This window comes from Schistosoma haematobium, chromosome 3, assembly GCF_000699445.3.
Source record: "Schistosoma haematobium chromosome 3, whole genome shotgun sequence".
NCBI lineage: Eukaryota > Metazoa > Platyhelminthes > Trematoda > Strigeidida > Schistosomatidae > Schistosoma > Schistosoma haematobium.
The window spans coordinates 17,329,138-17,355,660 of record NC_067198.1 but is presented as its reverse complement, the minus strand read 5'-3'; the positions used below and the strand labels follow the sequence as shown (position 1 = coordinate 17,355,660).

Below are 26,523 nucleotides of genomic sequence, written 5' to 3'. Positions count from 1 at the left end.
CTATGCACTATCCTGTAATATCTTTTCTTTCGACCACTGCCTGCCTAATTTCATATTCTCGAGTTCCATTGCCAAACAACAAGGATGACACTTCTCTAAAAACATACGGTGAGTTTCAGCTATAAGTTTCCTGGTATCAAGGTCACTTTAGATGGCTCGTTCAATGGCGACCACACAATTATCTGAATTCATTCGGTTGTTCTGATCCGAGAAAGTGGCAAAAACGTCAACAGCATCAAGCACCCTGGAATTAATTGCCATACTGCATGTTTTATTCTGGATACTTTTGGATCATTACTACTCACGAATGGCGTTATATATGTCGTCCACTGAACAATCTTATTTTCAAAAATAATCCAGGCGAGTTCAACTATTTTACTTAATGATTTTTTTTATTTAACATGTATATGTTTTCCGGTTCCTTTTGCTATATATTTGTAAGTGTCCCTAGGCTAAATGCAGTAACTTCTTATGGAATGTTTATAACGCATCATATTCCTGCCTGAAGTTTCACAAGGAGTCTGAACTTTAAAATTATTTTCTGGTCATGTTCATTATTTTTAAATCGACCTATACGTCAACAACCTGCATGTTAACCTGGCCCATACATACGTTACACTATATCTCCATGTCTTCTAAATTTAGAAATCATCTGGATCGCCTTTAACATTTATCAATAAACCCATCATAGTCGTTGTTGCTAATCGTATTTGGGTTTATGGATTGGTTTATCATATTAGCAGCCTCAAATGCGAACACAGTTTAGATAATAAGATTAAAGATTTAGGTACTATCAACTTCACTAGTAAAATAACTAAATCCCCAGGTAGCTGTTGGCTAAACAAACGTTTAAAATCAAAACTCCGTAGCCTACTAGAATTAACACTAAACGAATCTTTCTAAATTGAAATTTATAATTAAATTAGGCGTCTCGGATTTTTTAACGTTATAAATTTCTGATAATCTCGAATCACCTAAAGCAACAATACCTATTTTTCCACTGACTAATCTTTAATCAACACTATAACTAGTTAAACGTAATAGTTTCAGGATATCGTGATAAAGCATTGTCATGACTTAACGATCACGTAATATGATTGATAAAATTAATGAAACTATTAACAAAATCGGTCAGCAAATTGACTTATAATTATCACTAGGGTTTTTTTTCTTTTATCTTCATTCACTACAGATGATTACAGTATGTTTCTCTATCAGATGCTCACTCAGTAAATATCTCGAAACCTTGTCAGTCTAATTGATGGTTTAGCGACACAATCATGCATGCAAATAATCAGTATAAGCAGTCGAGCAAATCTCCTGCAAACTGAAAACATCAATGTCGAATTTACCCCAACACTGACTAAGGTTCAAGCCATTATCATAGGCATGAGTTGGGAGTGTACTCCCTTGGTTACAACTTATGTTCTCCTGATAATCACATGAGCATCACTCACTATTAGTCATCTTGTAAAAACTTATTTAGCTAAATACATCTTGCAGCACCACATCACTTCGTAATATGATTCATAGGCTTAACTGATTTTAATAACTTATAACCACTATATCTCAATTAAATCGTATTCCGCCTTGTAATAAACTGCATACTTGCAACTAACTTGTATGCCCAATCAGCCGGCAAGTATAAATATAAATAAATAGTCTGCCACAGATCAGAACATCGAGTCTAGAGCATGTCTCCCACGAATACACTCATGTTTAACAATTTGTTCCTAGCTATCTGTCCAAAATTCATATAATCATCACTCACGTACTTAAATTTTATTTTGATAACCATTCATGTGTATTAGTAGTATTACTAAATTCTATCACGGTCAAGTAAAAATGAGGTTGAGAAAATCTCCCCGTAACTAAATAAACCGTATCAAACTAACAGGAACACTAGTTGGAATTCTTCTCCACGGTAATACTTTTGTTCCTTCAGATAGCCTATTAATACAGATGCAATTGGAATTCAATTCATATGGACAACTTACCGGCATAATCGTTATTTGATTTCATAATTTAAACCAAAACTAATACCAATATTAACATTTCTACAATATTCATCACTTTAATATTTCTAAGCACAAAATACTTACTACCTATACGTTAAGTTATTAACCAACGGCCATTAACACGCATCGTTTTATTATTATTAATATTGTAACCCCATTTTTTATAGCTCAAATAATCTTCACCCAAATTCTCATTTGAAGCGTTTTAAGCATGAAGGCAGATATTTTAAAATTATTACATGTATTTCCCGACCAGATGCTGCCGTTTTCTTTTTGATTTATCTTTCAGCTTACCAATACCCGGAGGATTCTTATTATCCTTGATAACCTCTGGCGCGCGACGATCCCATCCAATTTCGTATCAAACCAACATCACGTTGATTCTGGTGGGAGAGTAGTGTAGTGGCATTGGACAAAAGCCACACAATCCACAAAGCTGTGAACACGAGACTACTCAGAAAATAGATATTCAATATTTAACGCGGATAAATACCTAACAATGGAGAAGGCGCGAACAATGAATTGAATGGACTGGAGTTAATCGGATGGCATGGCTCGGCCATGCAGGCGTGGTCCATCTGAATGTTACCTTATATCTTCTATTCGTATTAAATATATTGTTCCTTCTCTAGCCTAACCTTGTTCTACATCATGTATTGGTAATTGATACGATACAGTGAGTTGGCGTAGTCGATGGTGTGAGTTCCACGTAAGATCTTATAGATTAGGTAGTTATATCATGACAAATCTACAAATTTAGGATTAGGTCTATTATTAGAGCAGCACTAATATTATAGTAGACAATAATTCTACAAACTCATCCGTTTTGTTTAGTAAACTCGCTGCGTTCGTACGTCGCTAGTTAATGCCTTCCACCTAAAGCGCATAAACCTCTGCGTCATATTTGTCTGAATTAGCTTCATGATAATGGACAGGCAACCTACGAAACTGGAAAGCGACATTTGGGTCGACCATTTGTAAATTGCGAATAAACTTTGGTACCTGAAATGTAGTTTGGTTCTATTGTTAACTTGGGTTTGTAAATTGCAAATAGATCGATATACCGTACTTCAATGACTGGAACGAGCAAAAACTTGGACGTAACAATGACTATGGTGAAATGTGAGTTGTTAGATAGATCCTAGCAAACGTTTACAACCGTAAAACAAAAAACAGAACTCTCAAAACAGATCAAACGGGTGGTATAGGAGATTAGGATATACCATAACTAACCTCGACGTGAAAAACTATAATGACCGAGTAGTAGGCTGAACCAAAACCACAGTTAACAATTAACTCGGTTCAACATCATAAATAAAATTGGTCTGCCGAACGTTAAGCTCAAGACAGACTCTCTGGAACGAAGATGATATTTTTGTCGCCTAAAAGTAACAGAAGTTTCAGTAGTACTAGTCATGTTAGGGCGAGACCTCCCGTTCGTAAAGCGCGCACGTAATGAAAGAGTCTTTGCTTAATAGGCTTTCGGGTCCAGTAGCAGCGGGGTTTCGTTGGCTCCATGTGGCTGCCTATTTATATTGACCAGGAAAGAAATATCAGTAAATTACAATAAAGCATTACCCTTAGTCCTTAAGAATAAATTATATGACATCCAATATATACAATATCTTTGTCACGAGCTTTTATTAATCGACTGATTTATTTGTACTTGCTTCTTGTTGTTTCGGTACGGTTACAAGCGCGTGGTAATGTTCAATAAGTAGTGGCATTAGACCCTAGCCACACAACCTTTGAAGCAAAACATATAGTTACTGAAAAGACTTATATTCCACAATTGACAACGAAGAGATGGTAGACCAAGAAAAGCGGGAACGTCAGTTCAGTTTGATCGGGTGGCATGGCTCAGCCTCGCAAGCGTGATCATTCTTGTGCAACTTATCTCTTTCATTCATATTAAATATGTTATCTCCAGTCTAAATGTGTACTCCACCATATTTTGGTAATTGTTACGATACGATGGGTCAGTGTAGATAATGTGACTTCCACATAAGATACTATAGATTAGGCAGTTACATTATGTAAAATCTACAATTTTATCATTAGGTCTATTATTGGAGCAGTACTAATAACAAAGTACACCGTAGTTCTACAGTCTACCCACTTGACTGCACTAATTCTTGCCAGTTCGGTAGCTATACAGGGATTTGTATGTCATGTGATTTGAGTGGGTGAGTTTTCCTCTGGGTAGTAGGCACTCTGGTTACCAGCAGCTATCGCATCACCAGGCATGAGGTTTGTTGATCGCAATGTGAAAACAGTAAAGTAATAATTGGAATTATTCGGTAATGTTTAAGGCAACGGAATAGAAAGAATTAAGGGGGAGACGGAGATGATAATAAACGGGATAGGAACCAGTTGCTGATATACACTAATGAAAACCATGGTAATTTATGGGGCATGCAGCTGGTCATACCCCGTTTCTTCTGCCTATTCTGACTAACATAGTTATGCACTGATGTTATTTGTGTCGTACGATAATTATAGTAGTCATAAAACCTGGATAAGACGGTGTAATTCAACTTCGGTGTCAGCCGTGAGGTCTGACGTAGACGAAAACTGGATAGCTCGTTACTCCCATCGACACTAGTAAATCCTCAATCATTGACACGGATCACCTAGGTTGGTAATCTACAAGTTCATCAGAGAACGACATGGGGATTGCGATAGTTAGAGGAAATCCCATAAAGTTTAAGTCATGGATTTAAAACCTCAATAAAAACGGTTCCTTACTATGACATTTTAAAGTCCCGGATGATTAAAATGTATTTTATGGTCCACTATGTTAATATAACAGCGCGCTCATTAGATGTGACCAAACTCAAGTGCTTAATAAGTGAGACATCATGGCCACTTCATTAGAGGGTACCAAAATAGTGCCTTCGGATTGTGTAGCTTCAACGTCACATATGTTAGGCGGTTGTATTATGCCTGGCAACCTTATTTGATGGAGATTTTCCAAAAGACAACGTAGATGAGCTCATGTTGAAAGTAATCAGCCATTCATGACAACCATATCGACGAGGATAAATTATGGTACCTATGTGAGAAGACTCCGTAGTCTACTGATGTATTTATTCTCCTGTGTTAAAATATGGAAGTTTTCGAAACATCTCAAGTTCAACGCGTCCAAAATCATTGGAAGCCACTGTAAACTCAGGAATTCAACCCGCTTTTCCAATAACACCAGATATTATTAAGTATGAAAAAATTATCTCTTAAAAAGGTGGCAAGATAAAATTCCAGACTCATTTTATCAAGTCTGTGGATGAGAAAAGACTCACATATGGCTTGTTAAGAAAATAGTTTTCTCCGAAGCAAACATGCCCATACCGTTACACTCATTAATAAAGAGGGTAATAAGGTTAAAGCTTTCAATCAGTACTCGACCCATTTACTCTCTAAGACTGGGAAAGTTGTGGCAAGAATCATAGGGTAAGTCAGATATTATTCAAATGAAAACCTTTTCCTTTTTAAACCTTCAACACAGATTACTTCAAGATAGATTGCATTAAACGGACCTGTCGACAAACTTAAATTATTGAACTTTATCAATGGAGCATAATTGTCGTGAGTGTATAAGATACAAATACTTCCAAGGCATTTGACAAGGTCGATCACATGGCTGTTTGACTGAAAACGAAGTCATTCCGTATTATTAGGTGCTTGATTACGATGCCGAAGGACTAGCTTGTGGACGACTACAGGCTTCTGGAATCCAATCTGTTCTGTCGTATCGATTCACAACATCAAGCTGAGGACTACTTTTCCTCCAATCGTTTGTTAGTAATTTTTGAAGTTATTTGCGGAATAACTTGAGACTCAAGGTGAAATCGAAGGTAGCATAGTTGTTCTGAGTTTTTAAGGAAGCTTGATTGAAATAAATGGATGCAAAGAAAAATAGAAGTACCTTTACTAAGTAAAAATGTTGGCCAGCTCACCAAGAACCACACTCACTCCCCTTAACGTTTAAAAGGATCAGACGTTCCATAACACTCACAATCCTCTGTCATAATAGTTTGCTATTACATTTGAGTCTCAGTTTCAAGGACTGATACATCACTAAAGAGAAGAACGCTGAAGAATAGGTATAAAATTAAAGGGAAATACCACGTGATCACTAGTTACACCATGAAATTCACACAAGGAGGTGATAGTGAAGAGCGATCTTGTTATTTTTTCCGATGGAGATTTGGTATTTACTCTAGTTCTAATAGGGATGAAGCAGACTACTTAGGGAATGTTTCCCGAAGCACTTTATGACCAATATTTTACGCCTTGTGGGCTCTTGAAGGATCGACGAAACAATCCTCAAGGAAAGATTCCAAGAAAAAAATAATTATTAAGTTTTACCCTGAAAAGTTTAAAAGGTCAATGTTAGTTAAATAAGTAATATTGGATTGTAGACGGTCTTAGAGTCCCGTTCAAAGCTTGATTGAAATAAATGGATGCAAAGAAAAATAGAAGTACCTTTACTAAGTAAAAATGTTGGCCAGCTCACCAAGAACCACACTCACTCCCCTTAACGTTTAAAAGGATCAGACGTTCCATAACACTCACAATCCTCTGTCATAATAGTTTGCTATTACATTTGAGTCTCAGTTTCAAGGACTGATACATCACTAAAGAGAAGAACGCTGAAGAATAGGTATAAAATTAAAGGGAAATACCACGTGATCACTAGTTACACCATGAAATTCACACAAGGAGGTGATAGTGAAGAGCGATCTTGTTATTTTTCCGATGGAGATTTGGTATTTACTCTAGTTCTAATAGGGATGAAGCAGACTACTTAGGGAATGTTTCCCGAAGCACTTTATGACCAATATTTTACGCCTTGTGGGCTCTTGAAGGATCGACGAAACAATCCTCAAGGAAAGATTCCAAGAAAAAAATAATTATTAAGTTTTACCCTGAAAAGTTTAAAAGGTCAATGTTAGTTAAATAAGTAATATTGGATTGTAGACGGTCTTAGAGTCCCGTTCAAAGCTTGATTGAAATAAATGGATGCAAAGAAAAATAGAAGTACCTTTACTAAGTAAAAATGTTGGCCAGCTCACCAAGAACCACACTCACTCCCTTAACGTTTAAAAGGATCAGACGTTCCATAACACTCACAATCCTCTGTCATAATAGTTTGCTATTACATTTGAGTCTCAGTTTCAAGGACTGATACATCACTAAAGAGAAGAACGCTGAAGAATAGGTATAAAATTAAAGGGAAATACCACGTGATCACTAGTTACACCATGAAATTCACACAAGGAGGTGATAGTGAAGAGCGATCTTGTTATTTTTTCCGATGGAGATTTGGTATTTACTCTAGTTCTAATAGGGATGAAGCAGACTACTTAGGGAATGTTTCCCGAAGCACTTTATGACCAATATTTTACGCCTTGTGGGCTCTTGAAGGATCGACGAAACAATCCTCAAGGAAAGATTCCAAGAAAAAATAATTATTAAGTTTTACCCTGAAAAGTTTAAAAGGTCAATGTTAGTTAAATAAGTAATATTGGATTGTAGACGGTCTTAGAGTCCCGTTCAAAGCTTGATTGAAATAAATGGATGCAAAGAAAAATAGAAGTACCTTTACTAAGTAAAAATGTTGGCCAGCTCACCAAGAACCACACTCACTCCCTTAACGTTTAAAAGGATCAGACGTTCCATAACACTCACAATCCTCTGTCATAATAGTTTGCTATTACATTTGAGTCTCAGTTTCAAGGACTGATACATCACTAAAGAGAAGAACGCTGAAGAATAGGTATAAAATTAAAGGGAAATACCACGTGATCACTAGTTACACCATGAAATTCACACAAGGAGGTGATAGTGAAGAGCGATCTTGTTATTTTTTCCGATGGAGATTTGGTATTTACTCTAGTTCTAATAGGGATGAAGCAGACTACTTAGGGAATGTTTCCCGAAGCACTTTATGACCAATATTTTACGCCTTGTGGGCTCTTGAAGGATCGACGAAACAATCCTCAAGGAAAGATTCCAAGAAAAAAATAATTATTAAGTTTTACCCTGAAAAGTTTAAAAGGTCAATGTTAGTTAAATAAGTAATATTGGATTGTAGACGGTCTTAGAGTCCCGTTCAAACGTATACGTAACGGTGAGTTTCCCAACTACTTCGTCTAGTTTGTTTTGTTGTGATTATCCACACGCCTTTTATATTTTAGATTGTCGTACTCGTAGACAAAATTCATACTCAGCTCAGGCTTTGACGTATGACAGTTATAGTGTTTTTCAAAAATCAAACTTAATGTGTAGCAGTAGAATTGTAGTCCCTGGGGACCTTATATCCCCTTTAGACGTCAATAAGAAAAGTGGGCCGTCGACGTACTGTTGCTCGGGGAATATACTGTCAAGTGCATTTGGATATGTCAAGGAGGAATCACATACGGACGGATCAGTATGCTTATCCATTAATTCGTTGCTTATGTTAGAAAACATTTTCAGTTGTGCCGTTGAAAACTTCTGGCATAGTTCCTTACACCGGGTCAATTGTGTTGGCCAAAGTAAGTTAGTAAAGCATGCCTTTAACGGCTTTTTTGTTTGTAACGCATACTAACCATACAATCAGCTAAGTGGTGGTACAAGTTGCATATCTATTTCCCTGTCAGTTAATTAGTTTTGTATGTTTATTTCAAGGTTAAAATACTGTTTCCAGAACTTTTGCATCTAGTTAGGTGTGTAAGTTCGCATATTGTCCTTGTTCTCTCAAGGTAAAACCCAAAATATCTTCAATTAGAATCTGCCCTTTATCGTTTTATATCCCCAAACATTAAGACTCTAATGATGCATATCGTAGTCTGAAGTGTGGCAAGTAGATATTCGTATCAAGCTTCTAATTATTTTTAAATAAGTTTCGAATTAGACACTCGTTAATTGACTACTTTAGAGAGTTCAGGTTGAAAAGAGAAATAATGGCATTACAGTATCATATAATGGATCACTGAAAAAATAAAAAATAGGGATTTGTATAATTATTTTCATAGATGGTATACTGTCAGCTCCTTCCACAGTATGATTTTTACTAACACCTACTCACATATACAAAACTTCACTATTCCCAGCAATTCACAAGTTAGTGTAGTTACGGGCTCTTGCCAGTTTCATTCTTTGCCCCGAAGTGATGGATTGGTCGAACCGCTCAACTTTCCACTTCAGATTCAAGCCTCACTGCGCTTCAATCTATACAATTGAGTATTACCACTAAATCACAGTCTCAAAACCAATGGACTAAATCTGAACCTTGTTATTAAGTTACATCAAATCACTATTACATTTAACGAACCATAAATGTATTACAAACGTTTTCATCGAACACTGTGATTTCGTATGCTGATGCTACAGTCTTTATCCTTCTCCCCTCTCATCATATGCTTAGTTAGCTTGTATATCAGTTTACGTAATGGTTATTACCATCCCTTAGTTTTCTGCATATTCATAGTACCAACAATTAGTTTATCTTCTTTGAATGATTTAAATCCATGATCAAAAGAACGATGAAATAGATAATTATTTGTTTTGCTCTTTTTGAAAACATTGAAAGCCCCCAACCTCTTTAATGAAGTTTGACTTTTCGCCATAGGTTTCTAGTATTACACGAAGATTTGTTCGCTGCGATATCGTCGCGATTGGAGAAGTTTGCCTTGCCGGACCATTCAAAGGTCTCATAAGACGTGAGGATATTCGTGCTACGCAACGCGATCAAGCAGAACCAGGCTGCTGTTTTAGGCCAGGAGATATTGTTCGAGCTCGTGTTATTAATCTCTTGGGTCCTGGAGCATATACCAACACTGGTTCCTTTATGTCTAGCACTTCACCACAGACGTTATCCACGTTGTTAACTACTCAGGCTATATCCTGTTCAGTGGCGGCCACCAATGATGCAAACATAAGTGGCTCCAGTTCTGTTTGTCTTCTATCTACTGCTGAGCCTGATTTAGGCGTGGTCCTTGGTCTTGGAAGGTCTCCTGATAACAGCTTTCTCGAACTTCTTGGCAGTACAAGTGGCTCTCCCCTTGTTCCTGTTGGATGGACTGAGATGCTATGTCCTCACACACTTACTCGATACCCTCGAAAAGTTGCTCGTGTGCCAGATGAACTTATTACTCAGTTGATTTGTGCTCAAATTGAATAAATTATTTCATATAAAATTTGTTCTGCTTATATGAATAATTTTGCTTGTCAATTTCTTAAGTTATTTGTTCGTAATACAGCTCTTAGACGTTTCGGAAAATCTGTCTTGTTGTCTTATCCATTATCTTACTCCTAATCAGAAGCACACTAGAGATATTTACGCGCTATCTATTTATGTCCTGCTTTTGTCTGAAGTGGATATTCTTTGTATTACTGAACCTTGGAACTTTCAAACAATAAAATCCATTGTTCTATTAATTGCTCGCAAACCAAGGTAACTTGATGACATATTTACAAAAGTATTACTTGTTAGTTGTCTATTGTAGCAATAATTAACGATCTTCAATAAATAAACAATACATTAGTCTAATCATGAACAGACGCTTTAGTGTAGATCATGGTTCGAAGTAATGTCAGTCTAAATTACTATACCTTTCAACTATACATTTAAAATAGACTCAAGAACATGAGAACAAACAAGAGAAGCTGTATCCTTTCACCCTAGCTACTACAGTTCTAAGTTTGGAGTGCGTTTAATCATTTTTGGGGAATATCACAGGTTTGTTGGTTATTCAAGTGATTTCAAGACTTCCGAACTTATTGTCTTCTTTTACCAATAAATGTTGATGACATAAGTTTCAGCATACAAGTAATTTAAACAGTAATAATTGACTCTGGACAAGTAGTCAGTCAAGTAATATTTTTGCTTTAAGTGACCAATTTCTAAATAATAAACTATGATTGACTATTTTCTTTTCATCCTACTTATATTTAAGGTTCGAAATAAGCGATAATGTTTTCATACGTTTCCATAGATTCTCAATCTGTCTCTAAGCCTGTGGTGTCTCAAGTTATTACACTGATAGTGTGAAATTATGATATCTGCTCCATTTTGTTCGTTGGTTCGTCTTTCTATACTGTCTCCTCAATCCCGATGAAATATCACTGGGCTTTTTGTGGAGCTTTTGCCAGTAATTCTTAAAGTTACCAAAAAAATTGACACTTCTAGTTGAATGTCCCATGTACTTGTTGTGCTAATGAGTTGTGGCAACTTGGACCGATGCATATGTGTGCCTGGTGCTACGTTGTACCTGACTGACGTAGTAGTTCGTTTGAATATTTTCGTCTCATAAACCGACATCGCTAGTAAACATGACACTTTGTGGTCTGTTAGTAATGTGCGTACAAGTAATACTTCTCAACATAATAAAGTGGGATGGAAAGTGAATTAAAGTCGCGTCATCGCAAAGCTAGAAGGGTTGTGTGATGACTGCTTGTTCCCAGTCTTAGTATTAGCTCCCAAGATTTTTCGCACACCGTGCATTTCATTTTTATTCCAAAAATATGATTTATCCCTTTACATCAACTTATTTCTATCTTCGTACATCTTTTCTTTAATTTTCTGAACGTTTATCAGCTCATGTCACTTCTTATCTACCAAGTTCTCATCTACATTCTACAATATACGTGCTATTTCTGTAAAATGTTTCTGAAATTGATCCAACGGTTTAAGAATGGATTGTGCTTGTTTGTAGTCTTTAACCTGAATTTGTATTGATTTTAAATAGTACGTGGGTCAGTAGGTTGGTTTAATTACATTTTGAAATAAAACTCCTATATTTATAAAGTAGATGACTAAGTTTTAACCCTCGAATGTATCTGTTGTCCTGTTAATAATTATGAAAGTAACTAGATGTACTTGAAAAGCTATTGAATGTTGAGTACAGCAAATTTCCACTAATAATATGTAAATTTACCGAAATATAACAATTTAGATATATTGTGTGGAATAATTTCGACTTTTTGGTCATCACATTAACTTGAGTTTATGGTTGTACACTTAAGTCAACCACAAAAGTTTTCATTTGAAAGTCAACGAAATTATTATCAAAATAGTGACATATATAAACAAACTAACATTTTAGATCTTGTTTACAGGCCGGAGTTCGAACCACGGAACTAGCCGCAATCCTTTGTGCTACCTTTGAAAATGTCCAGGGGACTGTAATCGCCTATCAGTATCCACACAACTATGTATCCCCGGTATGTTTCCCTTTAGTTATATATATTATCCAGTATTTTAAAATTTATGTCCAGTTCTCAAAAGTTTGTAGATTTTGATCCAAGCTTAAATGGCTTGTCATCTAAACTAATCAGTTTAGTGGAGAAATCAACTTCGCTGGCTATGTTTCACTAAGTAGCTTGTTTTTACATCACTTTTTAACTTCGAAACAAAATGTCAATCTTTGCATCATACTTCGAAAAAGTTATACCCAATATGTTTTTTTATTTGTAATTCAAGAAGCTGCGTATAATAAGATGCCAATAAATGGCGCACATATAGTCAAAATACCGTATTATAGAAGAAAGAAATCGTCAAATAAATAACAACTATATTTTGAAGGATATAGTTAAAATAAAACAACCATTACTTCTTGATAGACATATATCTTGCTTTTTATGGAGAATGTAGTAAAAGATTACATCAATATCACTACTGGTTCCTATTTTGAGATGTCTGGTTACGTCTTATACCACTGAGCTGTATAACCTTTGGTACACCGCCCGTAGAAGTCTAATTGGGCTATCCGTGGTTCCACGGCTCTATGTTATAGTTTGTTCACAGTTTTTCTTCCGTCTAGTTTCATTGTCAGTGAAGATCACTAGGTAAAAAGGCCACTTGATCGTCGTCTGTAGAACGTAGCTACGCCGCTATAGCCAGTAGTTAAAGACTTTAATTCTCTTTGAATTGTAATATCCACTATACGTGAGTATAAGCTGCTTGACATCAACATTAGTTACAGTATATTGAAACTAAGTATGGACAATCCTATGGAGAGGTCTGAAAGATTATTAAAGATTCCTAACCCCAGCATCCAAGACAAATCGAAAGTGTAGAGTTGAATGGTTATATTGTGTAATGTGAAAATAAATACGATAGTAGACGGCAAACTTTTTGGTAGCCTAAGCAACAGAATTTATCCCTTTATGGTCTTTTCCATATATTTACAACATGGAGTAACCATGGAGCGATGTATTTCGTATTTAGACAACTTCACTTATTGGACTTCCTGAGCAAACATCAATAGCACTTTGTTGTTATCTCTAAATCAATGTATCTCTATTTTACAAAAATGATGCTTAAGATTCATTGCAATTTCAATAAATAGCAAACTGATTTACGACTTAGCATAGTGGTATCTTGTTGCATTATCATCTAATTAACGCTTTGCAAATGAAACTCACACCTAACTGTGTCAAAGCCATATGTGAATAAAAGCCTTTCACAATTAAGATCACTTTTTGTTTGAACTTTAAGTTGTTTCAGTGTTTTATTCACCTCTGTGCCTACCTCATTCGTTAGACGTACCTCTTATTACCATGTTAGATGGTTAGCTTCTTGCAGTCAATAATCTTACTATTGTTTACAGTGGATGACTTATAACACACTACCATTTTCTCATTTGTTTTTTACAGACCCAATTTAAGGAGATTGGCAACGCTGTTATCCCGCGAGCTGAATTAGCTTTCCGGTTAGTAACAATAGAGGCTTTTAGACACTATGTGATCGGCTGCCTGCAACGCATCGAAGGTGTCCAGTATAAGAGAAATACATTGCAGTTCAATATATGTCTTGTCATTAAGCCAAAAGCAACTGCTAATCGGGATGATATATCACACTGGCAGTTCTGGGACGATTATTCAGCCGGCGGTTTGAGACCTAACGTCCAAGCAGCTTACGAGGCATTAACACTAAAGATTAATAGATATTTTTATGCTTTAGAAGAACAATGTGGATTTCTGTCTCGCTCATTAGGACATCATGAAGGTGTAGAAAAGTGCGTAAAATTACTCCGTCTTAAATCAATTTACAAACAATTACATGAATCCGGAATGTGTATTCTTTCGTTTCCCAATAGTGGCTCTTTGTACTTACGGGTATGTTTTATCGATCCTATCAATGTCTTCAAAATTATTTCTCAAATGTTATGTATACAACTAACAATCTTCTCGATGCCAGAATTTGTCTCGTTGAAACAGCCGAAGCAAAAAATAAAACAGGCAACCATGGTAGCAATGCGCCAAGGTCATTCCTGTCACTTGACAGCCATGTGAAGCTAAGCTAATCTGGTGTTTGAAAATAGCGTCAACTAGTTCACTAACCTTATATAGACCGTGGCGTAAACTTTGGTATTATTTAGTCAAAATTAGATAACTTCCAATAAATTTAGTACACTATTTGCGTACTGACATGAATTGTAATCGGTGAAGTGGAACTCATACATATACAGAAAGTCGGATGATGACTTTTCAGTTGATGTTCATTGTTTATGAATGTTGTTTGACTTTTTCTTAATCATTATCTTTTGAGGAAGTAAGCATGATATCTAAACTAATTTAACACGGTTTTGGGTTTAATTATTTATAAGAATTAATTTCTTCGAAATATTTTCCACTTCATTAAGTTAAATATTTTAGATTTCTTCATATAGTTCCAATTTTTTTCTACTAGTTTAGTCCTAGACAGGATCATGGGTCGTATAGCAATTTGTCATTCGATATGTTTGAACTGGTGTCTGAAGAGATTTTAAAAGATAATAATGTTGATGATAATGATCGGGGATTAGAATTTGGTCAAAAAATCCGACAGTTCAATCTTCACCATAATAATCAAGTTGTTTTTCCTAATTTCAATCCTCAAAGTGAATCAGAGATTACTGATAATTGTGTGTTTGTTTTAATCGCTTCTCCAACTTATCATCGTCAGTCTAAAATGGGTTACAATTTGAATGGTGGTTGGAGACCATTGGATGCTGTGGCTCAACGTGTTTTACCTTATATCAACGGTAGACGACGTTTAATTGAATTGGCTCAGTTAGCTCAATTAGATGTGGCTATAGCTCGTCTATGTTTAATTGAGCTTGCTCGAATAGGATTAGTTCGTGCCTTACCATATCCTACATTTATAATGCAGCTTCTTCAAGCTGATAAGTTTTCCAATTCAACACTTATTCCTGGATGGCTAGGTTTACCACGACTGGCCACTCTACTTACAGACTCCTCTCTTAGCAAAATGTGCTTGGAAACTGTGGTAAGCATTTCACTTGCTTTTATTTCTTATACTTTTGGTTGCACTACTAGCTAAAGTCGATCGTTGGATATCAGTATTAAATGTACAGTTATTCATCTCAATATACAGACTACTTAATTAGCCATCACATGAACGACGATGGCCAATGTAAAAACAAAAATGTATGGCTTTATTTCAGAAGTTCAATTTCGATAGACTGAAAATCACATGATTTTCAGTGGTTTATCATATTAAAAATGTTTTTTTTGTTTAAAACTTGCTACTGTTAGCAATAGAACTAGGTGTCTAAAAAAGTATTATGATCGTAACTGCTCGTTTCATTTTGATTAATTCAAACAAGGTTGTCATTCTGCGCTTGGCCACTATTTTTACAGAGTTTTATTGTTGCTTTCCAAATTATCGTACTTGCAATTCACGCTTAGGTGTTCATATGTTATCTTCCAAAGGCTTCCTATTCAGTTTGTTAGCAGACTGCTTCGTGTCATACGGCTATCCGAAGCCGTGTTATTTCCATTAAGGCTTCCGGTCAAACGACTGAGTTACGTTCTCAAAATAAAAAAGAAGTATTTGTCTAGAATATGGTACTCCTACTGCTACGAAAATATATAAACCTCAATTAGTGCTTATTGCACCAGTATATAATCAAAGGAAAAATGTTTCTTGTAATAGGTATACAGAAATTCTTTACAAAAAATATAATAGGCTGCATAATAACTATGTTCAAAATCACAATGCCAGAAAGCGGTCAAAATGGGGCTAAGCATTCGCGCCACACCGTAGGTCCTAGGTTTGAGTCCCGCATACGGAGACGTGGTTGGACACTGCGGAAGAGCACTATACTAGGACGAAGTGAGTGTTCAGTGCTTCCAGGTTTCTAATGGTGGTCTAACATTGATCAGTTCATGATCTCAAAAAAAACCGATCTCCACAACCCTATTCTGACAGGTTACTAACAGCTCAACGAATGCAAAAAAGAATTAAATTAGTTATTACAAATATTACGAAGCTTCAATTAAAATAATAAGTAAGTTTAATGTTAAAAATTCATAAAAACAGCTATCAATACCACTGAACAATCGGAGGATGTAACTCGCGATACGCTCAAAATGATCGAAAATGAAGTTAGTTACTAAATGTTAATAAGTAGCATAATGTAACATACAAAAGGTAATCTAATTTGGAAGAAATGGAAATAAAACGATCAAACAAAACTAATACACGGTTTTGAGGAAGATGATATTAAAAGTTTACGAGGGTTTAATGCTTAAAAAGTTACCTCATGCCTAATGATTCTAGTCTTATCCATGTTGGTAGATGCAGACTACTTGGTTGGGGTCCGCGTGACTGTCGTAACCAATGGTTGGAGACTCTTGGTGACAGCTCAGAATCGATCACAATGGCGTCGGTGTATACACTCTCTATCTTCCCTTAAACTAAGAGATTAAAATTGCTTCATATCTTTCTTTCTACGAACTAATTCTTTCTTGCTGTACTATTGCAATCTTTCTTTTATATATTACCACCTCTGAATTAACTGCTTTTATGAATCCGGTGTCCATCTTGTTGTGTTAATGAGGTATGGCAACTTGGACCGATGCATAAGTGTGCCTGGTCCTACGTTGTAGCTGACTGACTGACTGACTCATGCCTAATGAGATCACTCAAAATATAAGTGCTTGTTTTTTGGACGTTGTCATTGTTAAGTTTTAGAACTGTATTGATCATTTTATGTTGGGATGTAGACTGTTTGAACTGACCCCTTAATATTGCTAAGGTTTGGATGAAGGCTTCCAGAAAATATATTATACTGAATGGATTTTATGAAATATACTGAAAATTTTAAATTTACGCTTGTGTAGATACAAGTTTGTCATGGTATTTCTTTTATTGGCTTGACATCTTTCTGTACTTATCGATAATGATGATAAATACTATTGTTATATATGTATTTGATTTTTTGTATTGTTTCCTTTACATTCAGATAGTGTTTAATTCAAATCGTCATAAACTACAAAGTTTATGCATTCACGATATTTTCCGTCTGTATACAATCCTTTGTGGTTCATCCAATTTTAGTTTATCATATTTAATTTCAGCCAATCCACATATTCGATTTATTGAGTGTTCATCTTACATGAACTCATCATCTTCTTCTTCTACATCATCATATCATTCCCTTCCGTTTGTAAGATCATCAAAACTTTGTAATTGTCATGCATCTTATCATCAAACACAGCATCACTGTAAAATTAGTTTATTAAGTCTTGTACAATTTGGTGAAGTAAATGGTTTAATACGACGAATTCAATGTTATCCTATAAGTGATAAACTAGAATTATCTACTGAACAACATATTAAATATCGGATGTCATCATCAGTTATGTCATCAAAAGAAGCAATTCCTGCAATGATGACAACAACTACGACAACTGTTACCACAACCAGTAGTACGAGTTCCAATACAAATATGCAACAACAATTCATGCAATTTCAAACTAAAAATTCTTCATCTGTATTACGACATAATTCACGTAAATTTACTAAAAAACCACAAATAATTAATGAACAAACATGGTCTATTTCAAAATCCCTACTAATGGATGGTCAGCATAGTTTAGATTCAATCATTACATTTTTATTAACGAACAATGGTAATACAACAAAATATTCTTCATCTGGATATAAAGTACCAGAATATATTAGTGATTTATTAAATTTATATCGTTTTGATGAAGAATGTCTTACTAGACAAATATCTTATTGTGATCGTGATTTATCTTCGTTTAATAGAACTAAAACTTCTAGTAGTTTCAGTTTTAGTCCTGATGAAACTAATTTTACCATTCATAATAATAATAATAGTCAAACTGTTGAAGAAATTGTTGTACATGATCGAATATGGTCTAAGCCAGAAAATAATATGACAACATTTGTAGAGCCATTAAATTTGGATAAGATAAACTTTATATTACCGGATCTTTATTGGATGTGGCGTTGAAATAATTGATTTTTGTTAACTTATCACATATTAAATTTCTTACTTTATTAATCTATTCCTCTCTGATATTTGTTCATTGATTTATTTCAACAATGTGATGTTGTACAGTGTAAAGTTATAAAATGAACTAATATTATCTTTGGTTTCATTTACTCTATTAAGATTTTATTGCTTAATAAAACTCTCTCATCCAATTGTTGTCCGTTGATTTTTGTACTAACCTCTGTTTTGATTTACTCAATGAAAACCTTGGCTCTGATTCCCTTAATGGGAAAACCTTCGCTCAAAAACCTTTGAGTTTTACATTTAATTTATTCTCCTTTATCTTCAGATTATCTCGATTAACTCTTTTGAGAAATAATTTTAAATATGAAATCTTATTAAATAACTTAATTGACTACGTATTCTAGTATTAACTATAAGGCCTATTGTAGAATTATAACGAAATATTGATTGAAAGGAAATGTCTCTTGGCTCAATCTATTCATATCGATATTTGTTGCAATTTATCATTCTTAAACGATTTTAACTCTTGATATTTTGTACAAGTTATGAAAATATACACTTTCCTTATGTACAGCTATACTCATTGATTCGTTTTTTTCCGGGGGGGGGACAGTTCCTTATGCATTTTATTCTGAATGATATAGAATCAGTTGTTTTTTTCGTCGTAATAACTCCCACAAACCTTTGTAACTAATGTAGCCAGTTTTGCTATTTCTGATTCATTTTTTAACTAAACTAGGATTTATGTCAACTGCACACTTATGTAAGAAACCATACAACTTATTGTGATGCTAATTAGAAACCCCTTAGTAGCTCATATATTTTGTATCTTTGCCTATCAATTTCTGAAGACTGGAACATGATATCATTAGAATCCTTAAGTAAAACTTATAAAAGGGGACAATATATCACTCATGTTAATGTTTAGTGGTCGCTTACTACTCGGAATCAGCTTAAGTTGAAAATAAAGACTATTAGATAACAGATTAGTGGTCTAGAGACAACATAGTCACAGCGCAACCTAAAGTTCCCTTGCTAAAACAAAACACTTCAATCCTCTGAAGTTTTCAACAGGTGTCTAACTAAAGTTTGTTGGTAATGTGAACCATCTTCAGCTATTTTATCTTCGTTTAAATAAACCAAATGTATAATTTTAGGTAAATTCATAAAAAAGTTTCGCGAGAGATGATTTGCGGTGGAAAAATTCGAACTTTAGTGGTAATCATTTAACACTAATTATTTATTGAACGTTAACTAACATTATGCTGCATGGTACTTTTTGGTATTTATGTATCAAGTCGCGATTCAGTCACCAGACTAAATGAACAGACAATGTGACCCATATAGTTGAATGCTATGATATCTGACTGAAGCACTGGGTGACTCGGTCGCGAATCACATAAAAAGTATTTGTTTTCTTAAGATTGTAGACGTGCCTTGCTGGATTATGGAAGCTAGCAAGAAATATTAGTTCAAGGTTTCTCCATAAATAGCTCCAAGCAATTAAAAGTCGGGAGATTTCTGGAAAACTAGACACTGTTATTTCAATAACTACTGAAAAACAGAAGATTAGTATTTAGCTTTATATTTACATCTTGCTCACCAACAAAACCATTCTCCAAACTTCAAGCTTTCATACAATCGCTTGAATAGTTTTGCTTCAAATCTGGATACAACAGATTTATGTATTGAACTGCCAATTAGTTCTGTTGGATATTATTTTATGATATGCCACCCATCTAAATAAGTTAATGGAAACGAAGCTTAGTTTAAATCCTTGTGTAAATACTTCGGGATCATTTGGAGGTGATCATTGAATTTTAGATTCATCTACAAATGAATTCGGTAACTCAATCTAAATTATAATTAGTTTATTGATTGTAAACTAAGTTTTAAAAGATTGTTACATGATAACTAGATGTGGTAAAATATCCAACTTACGGTTTATTACTTTTTTTGGAAACTAGATCTTTTTAAGTTGATTCAGAGTAAACAGCCTAAGTTGTGCTCATTTCTTCGACATTGATCAAATCGAATACACAAATGTAATCTTTTATCGAAGACATGAACACAGCTGAAGTTGAGTTTAACTCTTTAACTAGAATTCATTAATTGAAAAGACAACGATTAATTCGATTTAAGTAAAGTTGTATTAAGTTACAAATGAAAGTTGAATTATCTCATCCAATTTATATATACACATATCACCATAATGATTGGTTAGTGAAGTTAATTATCAGTTACAATGAACTCAGGCATTTGACCCCAAATTGTAGTGAAACAGAAAAAAAATAACGAACTCAAATTTATCACATAATTTCTACAGTGACAAAGTCTATGATATAATATTAATTACTACGTTTTCGCATATATCTTTAGCTCTATGTGTATATATGTCTGTTTGTCATCATAATTGACAGTATAGACAAAGATGTCTATTATTCTCTTAACTATTACAGTGCATGATTCTTTATGACATTTTAATTATTTGAATTATACTGTTAATTGTATTGATAGTAATCTAATCAAAATGAACATGGTGCATAATCGATTGAATTCGGTGCAGTAATTACTTTTTTAAAGCAAGTTACAAGCGAAGTTTTACAGGGCACAAACGCGCATGTGTGTGTAAAAAGAGTTCATCGTCATATTATATATATATATATATATATATATATATATATATATATATATATATATATATATATATATATAGTGACACAACATGGTGAATCATTTCGATGGTATAACTAGTCGATTTAGAAGTTGTAATGTTGTTGTTGATGGTGATGAACATTATAAAATTAATGTTGTTGTAAACATGTTTTATTGTAATAAAAATATAATGATGATTTCGTGCTGTCTACTTGCAATCAGATTGCTTTGAATCATTATTTTAATTTATAGGTTCAAGTGACAGAAAGTTTGAATAATAATAGTGATAATGGCAATTATTATTTCCCTTTTTTAGAAGGAATTCAAGACCTTCAGGATAGAGTATCTAGGTTGATCTGTTTCCAACATCGATTAATCCATAATAATACTCACTGATTATTTATTGTCGATCGGTGATATTCGCTCTATATGTTTGAACTTCAGTAAAACTTAGAGAGTCCCTCTGAAAGTTAGTAACCATAATGTATTCTAGTCTGTAATACTTAAAATGGAAATTCTTTCAAAACAAATTAGACGCTAGTTTTAAATATTTTTTAGAGGTAAATATTCAAAATAAGAGAACATTTAATTTCAGAGAATCGATATAAAGTTTGGGCTTGTGGCAATAACATCAGTCTTATAATTTTGCAAGTATCTCAAATATATATTATCTAATAAATCCTAGTCAATACTTCTGTTCAAGTAACTACAATTCGTAGCATATATATCTTTACTAAAGCCTCCATTCTCTGTTTGGCTTTGATTAGATGTAATTATTTAGTACAAGACCTATTCTTACATATAAATGGAACCATTATTAAAAAATTATTAAGTATAGAATAGTTGTATCGTTTAATCTTAATTGAACAGTCAATATTTACATAATTAATGCCACGCTCTATCAATGAGTTTTAAGCACCACAGAAAACCGGTTAACACTTTAAATAACAGACTTTACAGGATCTGTCAATTTTTTCACCCATAAACAACTTATGCTGTGGTAAAACTGATACTACAGAGATATTCCTGTCGCAATCATTTTAAATTACACTGTAGATTCAGGAAAATGGTAAGCTGTATATTAACCTGATATTTTGATTAAAAACTATCAGAAATAAGGCATTCACTATAACTTTAAAATCGTGCCATTAAGAATTTGTACTAATTATAATAAACTATAAGGTTATCAGAAACAATTAACCATCCAGTTATATATATATATATATATATATATATATATATATATATATATTGGTTATGCACAGATCAAATCGCAACACTACGGATTATAGTTAAGCAATCAACTGGATGGAACTCGTCACCATACGCCAACTTCCTTGATTATGAGAAAGCATTTGGCAGTGTGGACAGGAGAACATATTGGAAACTTCTTCTACACTATAGAGTACATGAGAAAATCGTTAATATTATTCGGAATTCATACGACGGACCACAGTGCAAAGTCGTGGATGAAGGATAGTTGACAGATGCACTCCAAGTGGGGACCAGAGTCAGACATAACTGCTTATTCCCTCCCTTCCTCTTTCTTCTGGAAGTTGACTGAATTATGAAGACCTTGACATCTTAGGGGAAGCACGGGATGTAATGAGCTGGCTGGATGCAGCTAGACGATTTGGACTTCACAGATGATCTGAAACTTCTATCCCATACGCACGAACGATTACAGGCCAAGACAAACAGTGTAGCATCAGCCTCTATATTAGTAGACCTCGACATCCACAAGGGAAAAAGCGAGATCCTCAAATACAACACGGAGAACACCAACCCAATCACACTTGATGGAGAAAGTCTGGATGAGGTGGAAACTTTCACCCACCCATCTGGGCAGCATCATCGATGAACAAGGAGAATCCGATGCAGACGTCAACGTGAGGATCGGTAAAGCAAGGACACTATTCCTACAGTTGAAGAACATATGCAACTCAAAACAATTGTCAACCAATATTAAAGTGAGAATCTTCAATACGAACTTCGAGACAGTTCTGTTGTAGGGAGCTGAAACTTTGAGAACTACTGCAACGATCATCAAAAGGGTTCATGTATTTATAAACAATTGTCTATGCAAGATACTGAATATCCGTTTGCCGGATATCTTCAGCAACAACCTGCTATGGGGAAGAATAAACAGACTTTCAAATGAATAGGGAATTGGGAAAAGTTGTTGGAAGTGGATAGAACACACATACCGGAGTTCATCAAACTGCATCACGAGACAAGAGCTAACTTGGAATCCTGAAGGTAAAGGGAAAAGAGGAAGGCCGGAAAACACACTACGTCGAGAGTTGGAAGCAGACATGAAAAGGATTAATAGTTACTGGAAATGATAGCTCAGGTTAGGGTTGGAGAGAGGATGTTGGTGGTCGGCCTATGCTCTTCCACGAGATGTAACAGGCGTAAGTAAGTATATACAATTTAAAATACCAACAAATAACTAACAAACAAATAGATTACTAAGTTAAATATTTGTTCCCCAACACTGTTTCTTTCAGTTCTAGTTTCTAAAACACTTGCACACTTTTATTCTGACTGATTTCAATGTTAGTCTTTTAGTATGATGGGGATCTTTAAATGATTTAACTTACTTGTTTACTTGATCTCTGTTAGATAGTATTTAGTAGGCAGTGCAATAGAAAAATGGTATTCATTTTCTAAGAATACTTTCTATGGTCGATCATCTAAACTAACTTTTATAACATCAGCTGAACTAAATTTATTTTCTAAGCTTTCAGTATATTGACATAAAACTGATGTAAATCATGTATCATATTAATGGGTTATGAATTAGCATACTCTGATAATTTACCATGGTCAACAATGATAGTTTATTTAAAGTTTCAGAATAATCAAGCCTCCAATGTTATGAAACATTTTTCACAATTAAAACTTTTAAAACAGTTTCGGTTCTTTTTCTATTGCTCGATATATGTTTCCCTTCATTTGAGAAGTTCACATATGTAGCTGAATACCATACTTCGTTATTGATGTCAAAATCAATTACGAAAAATGTCTAAATAAAATTACTTGAATAAAAATCCAACATGGTGAATAACATTCAACCGTAAGTATAAACCATTGTTTGATCTATAAAAAAAAAGAAAAACTAATCAAGTTCAATCATATTTCATCACTTCAAGTTATCTAGAATTAGAATCTACATTATTTCAATGTTATACCCCGGCAATCATTGACATGACAATAAATACAATTCAAACTTTTTATTATGATGAACTAATTCATTTTTTTTAGTGCTGTCACGTTTTTATTAAAAATCAAACCATGTTCTGGAGTTAAACTGCCAACTATGAGTTGAATCACGTTTTTTTTCTCATTCATGACACATTCACAACTCTGATTGCGAATGTGTTGATTGTAAAATACAAACAAATAATACATTTATCTCGCTTAACCAAAATGTTATGGTATATTATAATTTTCTTTTTAAGATCAGTAATTTTCATAAAATCTTGAACAAGTACCAAAAAGGCAATTCGAAAAACTTATTTACCCATCGCAGTAAATGTAGTTTGTAATAAACACTTAAGTAGAGAACATTTGTGAATATGCACAATAATGACTGATGTTATAGAAGATAGATTTATTTAAACTTCTGCTCACTTACAATTAATAATTCTTTAAAGGAGAAATTTAGGCCATATTGCAAAACGTCAAAGATCCAATTTTTATTCACAAAAATATTATAAACTAATTACCTAATATTCATATTCACTTGGTATTGATGTTTAGGACTGCAATCGATCAGTATATATGCATACTGTGCGTATTGCCTCTATATTGCATTAAGTCACAAGCATTATAAGCAAAGTAGTCCTAAACATCAACTGGGGATTCAAGTAAATAATGCCAAGTGAATTTCAATTTCACCCCATTGGACAAGCAAGTGGCTATTAGAACCCAGTAGCTAAGTGGATAACGCGATGACGTTCGGAACAGACGGTATTGGGTTTGAGTCCCAGAGTGGATATCAATTCTGAGATGCAGGTACATCCAGCTGACGAGTCCCAAATAGAACGAAACGCGCGCTGTAGATTCCACTGCTAGCCGCTATTCATTTTTGCTTATAACACTTATTATTCATTCTACTGAAAATGATCACGGTCATAACTTAGTGGTTGTGTCTTTAGAACTAACGAATATATGTTTCATTTAAACATACAGTTTTCTAGTATTTCGTCTTTTTTCACAGCCCTTGATTTACAAATTGTTTTATGTTAGCTTGATAACCCATAAGCTTACATAAATTCCTCAGTCTTGGACTTTATCTGTGTAACTAGAAGAATATGCGTTGGTGACTGAAGAGACCAGGAAATTTGTTGAGTAAAAATCGTTGTTGATATGATATTACATACATGGAATATCATAGAAAATGTACTTGTAGTCTTTTGATTTTTTGCATTTTGTTCACAATAGTTTCAGATTAGGTTTAAATTTTCTTTTTACATAATCAGTTAATTTGCGCTGATTAGCGCAAGTAGCACTGGTTCTTATTAAGAACATTTTGTTAAAGTTTTTAATTGTGGGTCTATCAATTATTTAGATCCTGTCGTTTGGTTTCGAGCATTCGTTTTCAACTTATTACTTAGTGAATTAAAACTTTATTAATGTATTCCATTATCACTAGTTAAACGGAGTGTCAAGTTTCTAAAGCATTTTCTAGCATACATCTTTTTTTATTCATTATCTATTTTACTTGGCGGCCTGTTTGTACATCTGGGCTACCTGTTCCTGTCATCTAGATATTTCAACAAATTATCTATTTTTGTTTGTTTTAATACATCAACATGTCTATTAATCGCATAACCTATTCGGGTGCGTTTCTGCAAATTGTACAACTTTTTGTTGTACAAGTTACAAAAAGCCCAATCGGAGATGTTGTGGTTGTTGTCAACATGCAGCGGAAAGAATGTATATTATTTCGATGTCGAATTACTGGACTGCTAACATCTAACTGGTGACCACTCAATATTTATCGTCAGTATCGACCAAGAGGTAAGAAATGGAAACTGGTTGAAATACTTTGTGCTGAGAACTCTATATTGTTGAATAAGTTTGTAGATATACAGTATGTTGAGTAGGTGGAGACAGTTAGCAAAAAACCCTCGACTTAAGATTTGTGTTTTTTTGACACTTTAGCGATGTGTACCTGTAATCTTTGGTTTGCCGACGAGACACTGCATTTTCTTACCTGTCGAAGAAGTAGCAATTAAAAAACCCAAACCTGATTTATGTGTTCAAAAAGAGACAATGATCAACTTTGGTAAATTCATAGCTTTGACTAATTCTTATTTCATATACACCAAAATCATTCTTCCATTCATCGGTATTTTTGTATTCACTAAATTCTTTAATATTATGTGAACTCTTCAAATCTTGTATGATTATTACTTAACCCTCCAGTCACTAGTTTAAGATAGTCACCGCCTCATTGATCTAAATGTTCTGTATCTATTCTCAAGTGATTGAAGTCTTATGTAAACTCTTTACAACTTCTATAATTATCATACCAACCATCTTGTCAGTCTTCAAGCTCGATATAATTACTGCTTCAC

The 26,523-nt window shown here is 34.2% G+C and overlaps 2 protein-coding genes across 3 annotated transcripts; both read left to right on the top strand.

Moving 5' to 3' along the window:
- Positions 1-5,587: 5,587 nt before the first annotated feature.
- Positions 5,588-10,201, top strand: EXOSC1_1 (Exosome complex component CSL4; the record flags this gene model as incomplete). Of its 2 annotated transcripts, XM_051218979.1 has the most annotated exons (6): positions 5,588-5,603; positions 8,116-8,151; positions 8,219-8,264; positions 8,310-8,451; positions 8,486-8,557; positions 9,634-10,201. In XM_051218979.1, 6 exons carry the CDS (start codon positions 5,588-5,590, stop codon positions 10,183-10,185), a joined length of 864 nt encoding a protein of 287 aa, XP_051069117.1. In that variant the 3' UTR covers positions 10,186-10,201. The 2 variants fall into 2 exon arrangements, with proteins under 2 accessions (XP_051069117.1, XP_051069118.1); XM_051218978.1 differs by having other exon boundaries at positions 8,219-8,451.
- Positions 10,202-10,977: 776 nt separating this feature from the next.
- NPRL2 (Nitrogen permease regulator-like 2) lies at positions 10,978-18,274 on the top strand (the record flags this gene model as incomplete). The annotated part of the gene is made up of 5 exons (XM_012938623.1): positions 10,978-11,034; positions 12,123-12,227; positions 13,662-14,123; positions 14,698-15,276; positions 17,258-18,274. The coding sequence occupies 5 exons, from the start codon at positions 10,978-10,980 to the stop codon at positions 18,272-18,274; spliced, it is 2,220 nt and encodes a 739-aa protein (XP_012794077.1).
- Positions 18,275-26,523: the final 8,249 nt, after the last annotated feature.